Raw genomic sequence first — 17,317 nt, 5'->3', positions numbered from 1 at the left:
ACGGGGAGGTTTTCCGGAGCCATTTCCCAGACTGGGAAGGACGGGGTCGGGGGTGAGGCAGGCGCTGGCTTTGGCACGTGTGGTCATGGGTGGAGAGGACACCTGTGGACATGCCCCCGCCCCGGCCTGAGGGTGATAGATGGCTCATGCTGGGCCCTTCCCTGGTGCATCTAGAGGGAAGGACCTAGAAGGTGAGGTTTGCTGGCATGCACTGAGCTCCCTGCATTTCTCTCCATCGCTTTTCAAACAACACACAGGCCCCAGAGTTAGAATTGGGGGATTGTAGGGGACCTGAGGGAAGACAGCCGTGGCTACCACTTAGGGCAAGAGCCAGAGAAGCCAAGAAAGAGATCCACTGACAGGGCCCCAAGGTCCAGAGCAAATGGAAATCCATCCTGCTCCCACCACTGCATGTCAGGAATCCTCTTCCTGCCTTTGCTGCTTAATTCCCATGGGATCACCACTGCTTCCCAGCAGTTTCCTTATGGCCCAACGCCCCATCTTGTGTTGCTTTGTCCTTCACAAGGGGAATTGAAAGAGCTGGCCAGTCTCAGCATCACGACTCTGATGCAGGGGAATACACTGCATAAGGCCGTTCTCCGCCTCTCCTGCCTGTCACAGCCTCTCTTCTAGTATCCCACGGTACCCACCTCTTCCCCCATCTTGGTCCCCACCCTGGCTGTTTCCTTCTTCTCAGCCCGTCCCTGCCTAGAGTCATCAGACCCTCTGACACTGGAGCCTGGAGCCCACCTCTCCAGCCCACCTCTCTCTAGGGAAGCTTCTCCTGACCCTGCCAGGCTGCCGTGCCCTGACAGAGGGTCCTAGGGGACTGGATTTGATGGAAAAAGCATCTCTATGGAAAGGAAATGCTTGTTTCTTTAAGGTGTGTGCCATCCGGAGTGTGGAGACAAAGGCTGTGACGGCCCCAACGCAGACCAGTGCTTGAACTGTGTCCACTTCAGCCTGGGGAACGTCAAGACCAGCAGGTAACGGGCTGTGGCTTCCATCTGCATGTCCTGGAGCCCCTCAGGGTACCACTAAGGTGGCCAGTTTCAAGCTGTGCTCTTAGACCCCCCCACGGCCTGGTGCCCTACTTAGAATTTAATGTAACATTCCAAAGGAGATCCTGTACAGCTTCACTGCTCTGGAATTCTGTGTGTTTTCCTAGTTTTTGTTTTCATCACACAGTCATATGTGTCCATGACAGAGAAATCAGAAGCCGTGGCATTGTGGTGTCTGTGCTTACAAACCCTTTTCTATCTGTTTTGTTAAACAAAAATGGGTCATATTGAGCATGCCAAGACTGACCACTTGGGAACTGTAGACAAATGTCATTTTAGGGGCCAGTAGTGTTCCAAAAGTCAGCCCTGTCAGCCGTGCATGGGGAGCACACACCCACCAGGGCCCACACAGGGGTGTGGCCGTGCGTGGGGAGCAGGGGTGCAGGCGTGACTTTCCTGGTATCCTGGAGGTCCCAGCCACAGGCGTACTCACCCTGCACTACACAAAGGCAGTTGTCCTGCTGACTGTACTCACTGCCCAGGAGACTCACTCCTGAAGGGCAGCAGCGGTGGGGTTTTGTGGGAGCTGAAAGTTCCAGAAGTCAAATACCTTCATCATCATGGTGCCCATGGAAGCCAAACACAGCCTCAGAGTGCCTCCCCTGGGGCCCCTTTGAAAGGAAGAGATTCCCCTTCTTACGCAATCCTCAACCCTCTCCCTGTATTAGGAACTTCTCACTGTGCTCACCAAGACAGTGGGCACTAGGTTTAACCTTCATCTTGGGGCCTTTGTGGGAGGGCAGCTAAGGTTTCCTTCCCAACCAGCCCCCTGCCTCAGCCTGACCCAGCAGTGCTGTGGGGGGCGAGGCGGGGCCAGGGCTGAGTTGGAAAGGCCCTCTCCTGCTCTGGCTCCCACAGGAAGTGTGTGAGTGCATGCCCACTGGGCTACTTCGGGGACACAGCAGCAAGACGCTGTCGTAGGTGCCACAAGGGATGTGAGACCTGCTCCGGCAGGAGCCCAACCCAGTGCCTGTCTTGCCGCCGTGGGTTCTATCACCATCAGGAGATCAACAGCTGTGTGACCCTCTGTCCTGCGGGATTTTACGCTGATGAAAGTAAGTACATGTCCACGGGCATGGAAATGATGAGTCAGGCCCCCTTTCTAGGCTGGGGTCCCTCTCTTGGGAGAATTTTCGAAGCCGTTGCTTCCTATGTACTGTATCCTTCTGAGAAAGGACCCTCAACAGGGGAGGGAGGGAGAGATGGTGAGATTAAAGCGCTCGGACCCTGTGGTTAGTATCCATTCACATACAACCAGCCAGAACAGTCAAAGTGATGCTGGAATCCTCCAGAGTGACTGGAAGAATTTCATGTGTCTGCAAGTCAATGTGCATTATCAAGGATGGGCAGAGAGGTGGCTTGGGCCAGCTGCTCTCGGGCTCAGTATGATTTCAGATATCAAAAGAGGAAGGCGAGGATGACCTGCTGTCTGTCCTGCAATTTCTCCTCCAGGAGAGACTGCACCATAGGCTTCTCTGTCGCACTGGGCATGTGCACTGGGTCAGGGGTCAGGGGATCCGCCACCAGCTTATGGACTTGTTGGTCAAAACTGGGTGAAAACTCCTCCTAGGGAGATCTGCTGAGCTGAAACTAGGACTTAAGCGTGGGCAGAAGGTTCGCAGTCCTCCATAAATGAAGAGGAGCCTGCTGGCCAGTGTTAATCGGGCTCAGAAGAGACAGGTTAGTCTTTGTGGCACACTTTACAGATAGTCACCACACCCTGAGAGGCGGGTGAAGCTTTCCTTGTCCTACAGATGGGGAAACAAAGCTGAGAGAGGGCAGAAGGTACCCAGCTAGTAATGGCACAGGTGGGACTTGAGATCAGAGCGGCAAAGCCAGGCATCCCAACAAATCCCAGGAAAGTGGCTGGCTGGGCAGGGGCCCTGGGGCCCAGGATCCCATGCCAGTATCTCACCAATTCACCTCACCTCAGAAGAGGCAAAAAAGGGTTTGGGTTAAATCAATGGAGGATAGTTCTCAAAGAAGTTGAAAGAAGCCACTGTTTTGATATTGACAGTCGTGCAGGTGGCAGGGCTTCCCGCAGAGCTGCTCTCCGGGCCTCGCTGTGAAGGAGGGATCATTGATCCGGGCTGTCACTCCTGTGGAGAAGGAGCCAGGAAAGCTTTAAAGACATATAAAGCCATCAAATAACCAGAATCTCTCTCTTTTTTTTTTTTTTTAAGATTTTATTTTTCCTTTTTCTCCCAAAGCCCCCCAGTACATAGCTGTGTATTTTTAGTTGTGGGTCCTTCTAGTTGTGGCATGTGGGATGCCGCCTCAGCATGGCCTGATGAGCGGTGCCATGTCTGCCCCCAGGATTCGAACTGGCGAAACCCTGGGCCGCCAAAGTGGAGTGGGCAAACTTAACCACTCGGCCGGCCCCTCTTTTTTATTTTTTTTAATTTAATTTTTATTGAGTTGATGATAGGTTACAATTTTGTGAAATTTCAGTTGTACATTATTGTTTGTCAGTCATGTTGTAGGTGCACCCCTTCACCCTTTGTGTCCATCCCCCAGCCCCCCTTTCCCCTGGTAGCCACTAATCTGTTCTCTTTGTCTACATTTTTAAGTTCCTCATATGAGTGGAGTCATACAGAGATTGTCCTTCTCTATCTGGCTTATTTCACTTAACATAATTCCCTCAAGGTCCATCCATGTTGTTGCAAATGGGACGATTTTATTCCTTTTTACAGCTGAGTAGTATTCCATTGTATATATATACCATATCTTCTTTATCCAATCCTCTGTTGGTGATAACCAGACTCTCTTTAGAGGAGAGACAAACAGTCATGCAAGACACATTTCACAGCCTTTGCCAACGCCTGCCTGGGCTGCCACCCAGACCTGATTTCAGGGTGGAGACTCCTCCATCCCACCCCGCTCCTGGGAGAATCAGCCACCCTCACTGGCCCAACACATCCTCGCTGAGCATCTGCTACATGTGTGTAACGCCACCTGTGGGGCCCTGGGGAGGAGGCACAGAGGTGTAGCAAGCAGCCCTTAGCTCCCAGCCCAAATGCAAGGTGGTGTTGCTGAGGTGCCAGAAGGAATGACCTAGCTGATAACTCATGCAAATGAAGGTGGGAGTTGCAGTGACCCAGAATTTCCCCAGGAGGTACCATGGGTGTCTCAGTGTATGCAACTTCCAAGTCTTCAATAAGAACCCCTATGAAGGCCCTACGGGGGGTGCTTCCTGTCGTGTTTATGAGGCTTGTGCCTGAGAACTAGCCTTGGTCCCTGTGGCAGTAAGCAGAACCACAGCGTGTCTCCCCTGGAGAGGGCCCGCCCCCAGGCCTCGCATTGTTAGAGGACTTTCCTCCAGAAGAGAGAGGCGAGGGACCTGTGACCTATGATCCGACACCTGGGCACGTGGTCTCAACGTGGCCTCTGGCTGTTTTCTGATGACATCATTCATTCAGGAGACTGACATGGGGCACCGCTCTATCAACCCTGCTTTGAAATGTCAGAGTCTTGATTGCCCAGATTTGATTCACATCCATTCTTCCCCTTTACTTTTCCTCACCTTATTTTTATCCAGGTCAGAAAAATTGCCTTAAATGCCACCCAAGCTGTAAAAAGTGCATTGATGAACCAGAGAAATGTACCGTCTGTAAAGAGGGATTCAGGTGAGACCCTCTTTTCAAACCTGAAGAATGGCAAAGTGTTGGTGCTGTTTTTAGCTTCTTTCATTGATTTACCAAGTTTTTGCAACTTTTTCTTAAAAGGTAACATTTCAGAGGCCCAAAGCCTTTCAATGTAAAGTTTCCAAGTCTTTCAAAATCAGATTTCCACTTAGTAGCTGGTGTTGAAGATAGAAAGTTAGAGGATGGTTAAAATCTCTACATCTTATGCAGCACCTGGAGAATTGGTGAAAGCAAGAGTGGGTCTGTCGTGTAAAGTAGGGCTGGCCGCTGGAAGGGTGAGGAGCTCTCCCAGGTGCATTAGCTCCCTTTTTTAGGCACCAGTAACCCCACCTACTCCAGTTTCCCTCCCAGGCTGGGCAAGGGAGGGCCACTGGGTAGCCCATCCTCCTGCTCTTCTCTCTCTTTCCTCCCGGCTCTGGTATCTCCTTCTGGGTGGAGAAGCTTACTCCCTGGGGATGCTCTTCAGATTCCTGGTTTTCCCTCTTCCACCAGGCTCAGCATTGTCTCCTAGTCTAGTGCAGGGACTAGCCTAGGGTCTGCATTTTAAGGAAGAAAAGGAAAGGTCGGCAAGAGCAGTGTTCTCGTCCCACAGTGTGCACAGGAATCACCAGGGCTCTTGTTAGAATGCAGGTACTGGTCCAGCAGCTCTGTGACTCTGTATCTAACAGGCCCCCAGGTGGCAAGGATGCTGCTGGTCCTGGCAAGAGCAGCCTTTGCATAGTGAGACGTTAGAGGCCTGCACCCATCTCCCCCACCCCAGCTTCCCTTCCACCCAAATGCTGCCGGGACTGGAATTCACCAGGACGGCTGAATTCTTTTGGAGTAAAGAGTGAAGGAAGAAAACTTAATGAGCACTCTTATTCCTGATGCTCTCACCAGTACTGCTTCATTTAATCTTCACAGCGACCAATGACATAGATATTATTGTCGTCATCACTCACGTTTTACTAACAGGGGAGAGAAACAGTTTCCCCAGGAAGCACGATATTGATGCCTTATTGGAGTTGCCCTTAACCTGCCCCTCTCTTCCAGATCAGGGAGAAGAAGAATCAGGAGGAGAGAGAGCTCACCATCCAAGCACCTGGGATTCTGGGGAGGGAAATGGGACCAGGACCCCCAAAGTCACGCATTATACCTATTGTCATTTAAACCTGGTAGCTGGACAAGGCAGGATTAGAAGTGAAAGGATGAAGTGGTCGAGGAAGGAGATCCCCAAAAAGGAAAAGAGCAAGGGAGAAAGTCGAGGGCATTCAGCCGGCCACTGTGGCTGGGGGCACGGGGGAGGTGGCTGTGATGGCACCTCCCACCAAGGCTCCTTGCCCCCAGGCTGGTAACTGAAGGTGTCACAGGGAAGTCTCCACAGTACCAGAACCTGTTTCTCAGTGAGGATGTGCTGGAGGCGTCACAGAGAGCTTGTTTCTGCATCCTGTGGGTCCTGTGAGTCCTGTGGGTGAGAGGAAATCAGATGCTCAGGTCAGGAACGATGTCATGAGGAGAAAATGCCTCTCGAGCAGTAGCCACACAAATGGAGGCAGCGGTTCCAGCCATGACAAGGGTTTAGAGAGGCACACAAACTCTGAAAACATCGTCAGCCATAATCCACAGAAAGCTTCATTTTATTGCCTAATATCCTCTTAAGCTGTGGCTTCAAATCATCTCTGTCACGTTAAAGCGGTGAGAGCAGCCGAGCCGCTGTCTCCTGGCCATCCGTCTCTTTAGGGGGATAAATGCAGGGAGGGTTCGCCGGGGACCGTCAGTTCTTAGACTTGATGTAACTGCCGGTCGCAGCACCCTGGTGCCATGATGAGGAGAAGCCCAGGTGGGTATCCACCATCAGTGCGGAGAGACTTTTGGACCCACCGATGTCTCACCCCTAAATGCAGGATTCTCTGGATCTCACAAACACCCCAGAGCACTCGTTCAATATGTCTGGTGGCAGACCCATTTACAACGTGTGCATCAAACACAGCGTAACCTTGGGAACTGAAGAAATGATGGTAGCTGGCATTTATTCACACTGCTGTATGCCAGACACCATTCTAATGTTTTACAAGTATTTGCTCATTTGGTCCTCAAAGCAGCCTTGTGACTCAGGAGCCATGATTGTCCCAGTAAACAGGAGAGGAGACAAAGGTGCAGAGAGGTTAGCTGGCTTGCCTAGGGTCAGGCTTGCACAGCTAGGAAGTGGCAGAGGCAGGATCCCAGAGAGGGTGGTCCAGCTCCAGAGTCCACTCCAGAATCCATGCACTCAGCCGCCTCACTGAGCAAGCTGAGGGCAGTCCTCAATGAGATGAGAGGGGAAGGCGGGAGCCACATCAGGCAGGGCCCGCTGGGTCCCAGGAGTAGCTTATATTTTTTAAGTTCATCTTGAAGTATGGAAGGTTTCAAGCAAGGGAGAGACTGGAGCAGATCCTGGAATTTCAGGACCAGTCTTGCTTCCGCCTCTGCCCTCAGACCTCACAAATGCCGGTGTGCCACCAGAGGTAACCTACACACGCTCAAGTTCTCCTCTTGGGGTTTGGGTTCAATTTTGATTACCATCAGAGAAGAGGAGCCATCACAGACCAGGAGAGAGCATGAGGACTTGGCCTCTCACACCAGGACCCAGGCCACAGGGCTTTGGGGAGGGAGCCCAGGGCCACCGGCTGCCAGAAGATGGAGGCTCTGCTTCCAGGCCCTGGGTATCCTTTCCAACCAGGCCTCCAGCTGGCTTCAGGACAGCTTTTCCTGCTTTCATTAGCTCAGAACCTTAAGTGACACAGAGAGCTGTGTTTTGGCAACTTACATTTCCTCTCATGAAAGGCATTTGAGGGCAAATCATAATTTCATTAAAATTTTGGAAGAGACATGAAAACCTGCCTTATTTTCCTTTCCAACAGCCTTGCACGGGGCAGCTGCATTCCAGACTGTGAACCGGGCACCTACTTTGACTCCGAGCTGGTCAGATGTGGGGAATGCCATCACACCTGCCAAACCTGTGTGGGTGAGTTCTCCGCCTGCAGAGGCATCCGTTTCATTATGCCAGATGTCGGAACCTAGTTACTCAGGTGGGTAGGCGAACTCTCTTGAAACCCCGAAAGCCCTAGGACTTCATGGACTTCCGTGGAATTGCAGCATTAAATCACAGAGGCCCTACAGGGGCTGCGGGGCGGGGCAATGGGCAATTAGTGTTTAATAAGTACAGAGTTTCAGTTTGGGAAGATGAAAAAGTTCTGGGGATGGGTAGATAGTGGTGATGGTTGCACAACAATGTGAAGTACTTAATGCCACTGAACTATATTCTTAAATGGTTAATATGGTAAATTTTATGTACCTTTTACCACCATTTTTAAAATTAAAGAAAAGCCACACGGGCCCACTCTGAATGAGCAGCCTGGATTTCCTGGCGTTAGAAGCCTGGCCCGGCAGTGGCTACTCTCAGGCTGAGCGCAGGTGCTCGCTGCTCGCTGCTCGCTGCTCGTGAGCTGGCTTGCCTGGAAGCCCAACCCTGCTGCAGAGGCGCTGCCTAAGATGCAATGCTATAAAGATTCGGAGAGGTGGGGCCGATTCCGGGGCAAAGGGAAGGAGGAGGCCTTTTAAACATAGCCTTAGTCCTTTTGTACCTCTCCTCGCTTCTGTTGAACATTTTATTCAAAGAGGAAAAACTTCTATAGACGATTTTATGTGTATGGTAATTCCCCACAAAGATTATAACACAGATGTCTTCCAGGTACCGTTTTATGCAGAAGAGCAGAGAATGCATTTGTTTTATTGGGTTTCCCGTTGCAGTTATTTGCACTAGAATGTTGAAGCACATGATGAGTTTGTGGGCTCAGACACACTTCGGGCTAAATCTTCTCTTGGCCCTCCTTCCTGACCCGGCGCTCTGGTCCTTGTTCTATGAAACTCACCTGAGATTGAGTTTTTGCTGCACTGATCATTTAAGAGTTAGTCTCTCCTCGGTCACAGTTACCGTTATATGGCACAGCCCTCCCAGTGTGTCCTCATGGACCCCATGTGAGTATCAGCCATGCTTTCCAGGAGTGGACATGCCAGAGAAAGCAGGGCTCTGGCCAGGGCCTGTTCTCAAAGGCTGGGGGAGCTGGGCCTTCCTGGGACACCCTCCTGGCACCACCCCCAAAAGAGCAGGGGCTCAGCGACTGGAAGCATTCTCAGCCGCTGGTAGCTCAGCAGCTTTTCCCAGCAGTTTGCTCTGTTGCCTTTTTGTCTATCATTTTTATTCTTGGTTTCTTTGACTTGTTTAGCCCAGGTTGATTAAGGAGCATGACTGATGTCACTTAGTTAAATTTCATAGTCACTTGAATCCCTAGAGGTGTGTGGCTTTATAACGCTTTTGATTTCAATAATTCAATTTACTTCTCTTTTCTACATGTCCCCAGACTGCCTGTTGGCAAACAGCTTTATAGATTCGCTTGTAGGTTCTCTCATCCCAACCCAGTGACTTCTCCGTCACTTCAGGGAATTAATTCAGCGCCGGGCAGGTCTAAGGCTGTCTGGGGGCCTCCCCTCCTCCCCATGCCCACCTGCCTGGGTTGTTTCTAAGCTCCTGGGGTGCATGCATCCACCACTGGCTGCTGCTGGGGAGAAGGACCTCACTGCCCTGCTCTGAGTCACCGAGACTTCTTGCTCCGTGTCAGGTGTGAGTCTGTGTTGGAAGCAGCTGTACTTGGCTGCCAACTTCCCATCCCCCTGGAGGCCCAGGCCCGCCTGGCCTTCCCCTCCCTGCTTCCACTCAGAAACCACTGCTGCCAACTCTGCACTGGTGCGGGAGCCTGGGCCTGTTCCTGGGGAGTGTCGGGGTCAGGCCCGCATGCAGGGCTGGGCATGGTGGCATACATCCCCATGCCTGGCAGCAGTGCCCCAGGGCGTGTGGCGGTGACTCAATGGGGACAAGCCTCGTGCCCATACCCAATCCAGGTACCCAGCACGTCCTGGCACAGAGGATGTGATTCCTTGGGGTTGCTGGTCTACTGTGGATTGGTACAGGGGACCCGTGGGATTAGACATTGAAGAAGAAAGGAAAGCATTTTATATCTTAGTACCCTTAATGGCACATTTTTCCTGGTTTTTGAACAAGGGCACCTCATTTGCACTTTGCATTGGGCCCCACAAATGATGTTGTGGGTCCTGTCAAAGCACAACCCATTTCGGTATTATTATTATGATCTCTGGGAGCTTTTCAAGTGTCTGAAGCCTGTAAAGGCTTGTGACTCAACGAAATCCCTGAGAGACTTTGAGTTATAAAGTTCATAATTTTGAGTAATTGTGAAAATAGTTTGTCCTGAAAATTTGTGTTTAATCAGGCTTTTTTTTCTTGTGGTAAAATACCCATAACATAAAATTTACCATCTTAACCATTTTTAAGTGTACACTTCAGTGGCATTAAGTACACTCACATTGTTGTGCGGCCATCCCCACCATCCATCTCCAGAACTTTTTCATCTTGCCCAGTTGAACGTATTTCATCAGCTTCAAAGTTTAGTGCATTAAGCATTAAACCAAGTACAAATGAGAAGGAGTATTCTTTCCCACCACAGAAGCTCCTCAGGCATTAAGGATCCTAGTGGCTGAGGCAGGACAACGTGGGTAACCGGGTTCAATAGGGGAGGCCCAACGACTGGGACAGCTGTGGGAACCACACAGCTCCTGAGACCCAGGGCTTCTGAAGCCAGACGCTCCTTGGAGATGTGATGGAGGGGTGGCCAAAGCACAAGAGCAGTCTTCCATCTAGAATGACATAAACCAAACAGAATCCCTATACATTTGTGGGGCATCTGCAGCAAGAGAGGGAGGACACCCCACATGGAGGCTCTGAGAGAGTGGGCAGCTGTCCATTACGGCCCTGTCACCCCAAAGGGCTCTTGCTTCTGCCTCACACACACAATCCCTTCCAGGCTTAAAGCTGTGGTTCTGAGAGATAAAACCAGCCACCAGAAGCACTGGGGCTTGTGCTGGCAGAACCACCCTGCAGGCCCCAGTCTGCAAAGGAGTCTTCCTTTGACACAGCCAAGAGGCCTGTCTTAGTCCAGAAGTTACTCCAGGAAGACAGCCAGATATGTCGCCTTAACTGTCAGGCTTCCATCTAAGACCACAATCAGATTAAAGTGGGGAAGAAGTTTAACTAGGGCTGTGCTCACCAGAGAGCACCTGAGACGATTCTGCCCTGTTTTCAACACTCTAAGCCATCAGCCAGTGGCCACCTCACTGCCTCTCTGTGACGTCCCATCAGGTGCTCCTCGGGGACATTTGGCACAGAGTGGACGCCCAGCACTTACTTCTTATTGGAATGAATGAATGAACAGATGGACAGACGAACGGAGGGATGGCATGGTTTCTTCATTAGACCAGTGTCTGCCCCAGGTTGATGAGTCCTCTTGGCTTAGCTGCAGGGTTTCCATCATGACTCTCGATCCTTCGTTCAGAGCTTTTGTCTCTCCTGGTCCCCACTCCCTGCCACATAAGCCCTTAGTCGTTTTTGTCATTTTTCCTGTTGTTGAATCTGCTCTGGTCATCTACACTGAATACTGTCAACATCCCCCAAAATCTCTTCCTTCCCTTTTCCCACATCACCTTACGGTGTTCTGTCCAATAGAAGTACGATGCAAGCCACAAATGTGGGCCCCGATACAACTTTAAATTTCCTAGAGAAACAGGTGAAAATAACTATAACGTATCCTGTTAAGCCCATGTGTCTAAATACTATTGCTTCAGCGTGTAGTCAATATCAAAACAATGACTATTTTATATATTTTTTTTTAAGCTAAGGCTTTGAAATCCGGTGTGTGTGTATTTTATGCTTACAGCACATCTCAGTTTGGTCCAGCCACATTTCAGGTGCCCAAAGCCACAGGTGGCCGGCTGTAGCAGAAGGAGGTTTTAGGCTCATTGGGAAAGGAAGCATTTGGAATCAGGACCAACAAAGGTGGCACAGGCAATAGGGAGGTGTGGTGAGCCTGGCTCAGGCCTCCATGTCCCCATCTGTGAAATGGGGATGTGATGGCCGCCTCCCAGGCAGGACAAGGAGGGCCCAGTGCAGATGTATGTGGGCACCTGGGAAATCCAGCTGTGGTGGTGACCTTGGGGCATCTGAACAGGACCCAGATCTCACAGGGCACTGCAGCAGGCCTGGGACACACGGTGGGCAGGCGGTCCCTGACATCTGCTTCTTTTCCCGCACCCCTCAGGGCCCAGCAGAGAAGAATGTGTTCACTGTGCAGCAAACTTCCACTTCCAAGACTGGAGATGCGTGCCAGCCTGTGGCGAGGGCTTCTACCCGGAGGAGATGCCGGGCTTGCCCCACAAGGTGTGCCGAAGGTACGCGCCCCTTCCAGGCAGACTTCCTGGCTCAAACCAAGACTGTTGGGAAGAGCGGTCAGCTGTGCCAGTGAAGGAGCAGGAGCGGCAGGAGGGCCAAGTCTGGCGGCCCCTTCCCGGGAACTGGGGGCAGGTGCGCAGCATGCACCACTGCAGCAGTGCGGTAGCCAGACAGGAGCTCACTACAGAGGAGGGGACCCCTGCAGTTAGTGATTGCCAAGGTCACGAGTTAGTTGGCTGCTTTCATTCCTTTGTTCCTTTGATGAGTATTTATTGAGCACCTACTATGTGCCAGGCACTGTGTAGCTGGGAGAGGGCAGGAAGCAGAAAAACAAGGTGCTCACACCCGGTAGCAGACTCCACAGGAGCTCCCAGCGTGCCACAGCTCAGAATGCACTCACACTGTTGGTAATTAAGGAAACCATGTGTTAGATTTTTTTTTAGTTACATAATCTAGAGAAAACAAAAGATTCTGACAATTTCCTCATTCTAAAGCCATTTCCTATCCGGTCAATGAGCATATACTGTATCCCCTCTCATTCTCCTTTTGCACTCCCTCCTGTGTGTCACACAGTGCACCATCCTGGTTAGGTGGCTCCCGACCCTGTAGTGTTCCCTTTTGTCCCTGGACATGGGAAGTGAAAGAAGAAGCTGTTTGCTTGGGTGTCTTCTTGTCTTGCTGATTATCACCCTACATCAGGACTTCATAACCTGGATCCCAGGAACAGGGCAGGCAGCTGCCTCGTTCAGGGTGAGAGCAACAATGAGGAGTTTGAAGGTGACCTTGATAATAGTGATGTTGGGGGTGGGGAAGGGACCTTCCTTCTGAAATAGACTCAAAGCAAGGGAGCCCCGGAGGCCCATGTCAGAGCAGGGGTAGGGAGACCGTGCCCCATCTTCCAGCTCACAGCTGGAGACCCACATTGGGGTTGCCTCCCCAGGCTGTGTTTGAGAACTGCTCTGGGTTGCAACCTATTCTCTTAAAACAAAGACACCAATAACCCTGCAGTGAGCCAATGAGAGGCCACCTAGTCCTTGCACTTGTGTGACCCACAAAAAGAGGGTCCAGAGAGGGTTATGTATCTGAGAGGAGTCAGCCCCTCTGTTGGGCTGGTTTGAAATAGGAACCTTGCCACCTTCACCCAGGCTTGCTGAGTCCATACAGGACCCTCGGCACGGATGTCCAAAGTAAACCTTTCATTTTAACCAGCCCGCTGGTTCAAGGGTAGTTAATTACACTAAATGCAGCAGCCCCGGGACAACGTGGAACTGAACAGTGATAATCACTTTTACTTGTCAGATGCCCAGATCCCAGAGGATGCTGGGTGTTACCACAAGTTTGGCAACCAGCCCACCATGGGGCACCCAGAAACTCTGGCGTCCCCAGCCCCAGGAGGCAGGAGGTAGGCAGCCCCCACAAGTCCCTCCTTGGGCAGCAGAGGACAGGAGCTTCTGGGGTGCTCCCTTCCATGGGTGAGGAAGCCTTCAGCCCCAGAGGGGAGTCCAGTGCTGGGGCTGACACACCAGGCCTTGGAGATGCACCCCCAGGAAGAGCCCTCTACAGGGGGCCGAGGGGGCGGCATGGCAGCACCTCAGAGAGCTTCTGTCCATAGGGTACCCTGGCTCTAAAGAACCCTCCGGCATGAATTCCTCCCCAAGGAACAATGGCCTTGGTCCCCTTAGTTCTGCAGGGCCTTTCCCCACTCAGGAAGCAGCAGCTGTTAGAGAGCTTGGCTTCCTCCAGGCCCCAGGAAGCTGAGGGGTGCCATGGCTGTCGGCTGCCGACCGGCCCGGGGCAACTCCGAGGGAGCAAGCAGCCAGTTGGGGCTCATGTGGAAAAGCCAGGCCAGGATACAGGCCTGCTTGTCGGCATCCAGAGTGCTAAGACCACCCGTGAAGCTGAGGCCAGAAGCTGAGAGCAGTCCGGGATAAGTATCTCAGAAGAGGTGCCGGACGCCTCCAAGACTTCCTAAGAGCGCCTGGAAAAGTGAGCCAGGACCTCTTGGAAGACAGAGAGCCACTCGGCCAGGTACTTGCTAATGCCTCACACCCTCAGCTCTTCCCCTCATCCACGCCCTAGGCCCCTCCAGGGCCTTGGTGCGGGCAGAGACTCACAGGCACGCCTTCTGCTGTATTCTGTGCCCAGACTGAAGCGGGACGCGACTTCTGTCGTCTGACTTTCACCTGGTACAGCCTAAAGACCAAAGGCTGGTGGAAATGGCCCCTGCGATGCAGCAAGGAAGGAGGGCTGCAGTGGGCATGCCTGCCCTTCCAGAGTTTGGCAGGGCAAACTTGCCACGGTGTTTGGGGGTGGAGTAAGTACCACAGAAAGTAGTAGAACCAGAGGTGTCTTGAAAGCCCCTACCCAAGAGGACCACCAACTGGGCACAGTAACCCTGATGGAAAGGAGCCAAGAGGGCCTCTCAGAGAAGCCATGGCCTTGAGGCCACTGGGGGTCGGCTGGGGACATCACCCATTCCTGGGAGCAGCACGATGCTGGATTCTTCCCCTGAACCTGGGATCTGAGCAACACCTTGACCTGGGCCTTGAGAAACCCTGGGCAGAGAGTACACTGAGCCGGCCCAGACTTCTGCCTGCAGAACGGGAGATGCTGACTGGTGCTGGGTCAAGCTGCTGCGTGTGTGGAATTTGTTACACAGCACTAGGAAACCGACACCCCTGCGGTTCCAGCCGGCAGGCATGGGGTTGTCTTTGGAGAAGAAAGTCAGCTGCGTCCAGCTGATTCTTCACCGTAGCCTACTCCACTCACTGTTTATAGTTGTGGCAACCTTCAGCCTGTGACAACTGACCATCCCATTAAGTGGCTCGGCTTATCCCGAGCTCCCGTCTCACTGGTGGACATCGTCTGTAAAGGGGTGGGCGGGGGCTGGGGGGTGATCCCAGGGGAAGTCGTCCCCTGTGCTGTGGCGTGAGGGGCCTGTGGCCAGGCCACCAGAAGGTGCAGCGGGTCAAGGACCAGACCTCAGGAGCTTCCTCAAAGTGCACAGGAGCAGGGTTCCGCTCGGCAGGCCCCGTCCTCCCCTCCGGGGTGTCTGGAGGGCGGGGGGGCCAGTCTCTTGCCACAGGAGGAGGAAGTCAGAGAGCTCCTGGATGCAGTGTGCTGCAGGATTTACACATTTATAAATATAAACCACGGATCTGAAGTCCAGTTTGGGAGCATCCTCAGCTACACTAGGAGAACAAAATCCGCCCCTCCTCCAGGCTGAGGGCCTGGCGCCCTGGGGCCTCTGTGCAGGCGGCATCCATGGTGGACTCGGAGCCCGGCGGAGGGCCGCTTTGGAAAGAGGCCTACAGTGAGCCTTGTTGTCATCTAGTCTCTGACTGGGCAGGTGGCGTCTGTCCTAAGCAAAGAACTGCCCACACAGGGCGGGCCCAGACGTCAGCTGCGCCAGGCTCCTGGCCACCCCACCCGCCCTGTCAGAACCCTGCCTCTGGGACCTGTTCTGCCCAAAGCTGGCAGCGATGTGAAAGGTGGGCAGCAGACTGGAGCACTGTGGAGACCACTCACTGAGAGCTGGACTTGGAAAAGGCAGCAGGTGGGGCCAGGTCCACAGCAGCCCAGAGCACGACAGGCACAGGTGGGCCTGCGCTTTCCACACAGTCTCCGTCGCAGCTACGCAACTCCCCTGCCACAGAAGCAGCTGCAGAAGACACGTAAATAAAGGAGTGTGACTGTGTTTGAATAAAACTGCTGCACATGGCCTGAGGGGGGCAGGGCGCGGCCCCTCCCCTGAGGTCATGTACTCTGTGTTAGAAATAGCCCTGGGTCCCATCTCTGGGACAGGAGTAGAAGGGCTCCCCCCGCCCCAGCCACCCCATGCCCAGGGGACAGGCCTATTTCACGGCAAAGGAAGCCAGCCTGGTGCATAGCAGCAGTCCCCAGGCCAGCTCCCAGCCCTGAGCCCCGAGTGTGTGCTGACGCTAGCCACCTGTGGGGTGGGTGCCACAGTGCCCAGGAGGGCGTCCAGGTGAGCCACCGGGAGTCCCGGAGACCTGGCCCTGCCCTCAGCTCCAGCCATGCTCCTACCAACTGGCCATGCCCGTCTTTGCCCTCCCAAGGCACTAGGGCAGTCAGACAGGAGGAAGGACGTGCAAACACTTGGCCAGGGTTCCAGGCCGCTGTAGGGGGCACAGTTCCAGCTGGGGGTGTGGTGCAGGAAGGTAGGAGGGCTCCGGGAAGGAGGCCTGGAGTGGTTGGAACTCTTCCCCAAACAGCAGCAGGGACCTGTGTCTCCCCATAGGTGCGACGAGAACTGCTTGAGCTGTGAAGGCTCCAGCAGGAACTGCAGCAGGTGCAAGGCGGGCTTCACGCAGCTGGGGACCTCGTGCATCACCAACCACACCTGCAGCAACGGTGAGCACCTCAGGGTCACCGGACGCCTGAGTTACCTCGGGGCTGTGCTTGTAGGAGCTCAGCCCTCTGGCCTCTGGTCGAAAGAGAAAGGAAAAGAAAATGCAGGAATGTCAGCCCCTCCGAACAGGCGTGCTGGCCCCTCCTTTGATTGACCATCTTGGAGCTCCCCGAGTCCTCCCTTCTTCCCTTTAGACCTCTCACACTGACCAGAGAGGCATCCCAGCAGTCAAACCAGCTACTGGTGGTCAGTTTGTTGAGTGACTCTTAAAAGTGATTTTGTTCTTGTACTGTTCGCACTCTTACGCCATAAGCCCCAGGTGGCCTGTGTTTGGTGACTTCCTATAGGACAGGCCCGATCTTGGAGGTCAAAGTCAGGAGGCCTGTAGGGTCTCAGCCTCACAGAGCCCACAGTCGAGCATCTGTGCTGTGGGAGAGCCCTGGTTCTCTAGGCTGATTGGGAAACTGGGACGGGTTGTGAAAACAGGAACTCAGAGGAGACCAAAGACCAATTTGGGGATTCCAATTTGGAGATTCCGGGCAAGAGGAAGGGTTGGCAGGGGATTCTGGCCTGGAGACCCGGTGCAGGAGCCGTTAGCAGGTGCAGTGTGGCAGGGAAGGTGAGCTGGGCTCTGGGCCCTGTGGGCTGGCGTGCAGGCGGGGGAGCTGCCAGCCCCACGGTGTCCCTGGGCACGGAGCTGGCACTGGCGCTGGCCTGGCAGAGCACAAAGCCTGCACAGAGAGCCCTGGGCACACACTACAGACCACAAGTGGCCTCCTTGCTTGGTGTTCCGTTATTTTTTTTGGTTTGCAGAATTGTGTCCCTTGAAAAGCCAGGAAGCTCCCTCTGTAGGAAGTCAGGTTATGTATCCAGCCCAACAAAGTGAGGTGGTCACTGGAGGGCCTCCATTGGTGTAGTCAGTGTC

The 17,317-nt window shown here is 53.3% G+C and overlaps 1 protein-coding gene across 5 annotated transcripts in view; it reads left to right on the top strand.

Moving 5' to 3' along the window:
- PCSK6 (proprotein convertase subtilisin/kexin type 6) overlaps positions 1-17,317 on the top strand; it is a 181,088-nt gene that overhangs the window by 162,073 nt on the left and 1,698 nt on the right. For all 5 annotated transcript variants that reach the window (XM_023651510.2, XM_023651513.2, XM_070268309.1 and 2 more), the window contains 6 exons: positions 884-986; positions 1,920-2,116; positions 4,600-4,687; positions 7,585-7,688; positions 11,890-12,019; positions 16,282-16,394. In XM_023651510.2, the coding sequence (XP_023507278.1) occupies positions 884-986; positions 1,920-2,116; positions 4,600-4,687; positions 7,585-7,688; positions 11,890-12,019; positions 16,282-16,394 (735 nt within the window). The remainder of the gene's footprint in view (positions 1-883; positions 987-1,919; positions 2,117-4,599; positions 4,688-7,584; positions 7,689-11,889; positions 12,020-16,281; positions 16,395-17,317) is intronic.

Source organism: Equus caballus, chromosome 1 (assembly GCF_041296265.1).
Source record: "Equus caballus isolate H_3958 breed thoroughbred chromosome 1, TB-T2T, whole genome shotgun sequence".
Classification (NCBI taxonomy): Eukaryota; Metazoa; Chordata; class Mammalia; order Perissodactyla; family Equidae; genus Equus; species Equus caballus.
Note: the sequence above shows the minus strand (reverse complement) of the source record. Positions and strands in the feature narration are given on the sequence as shown.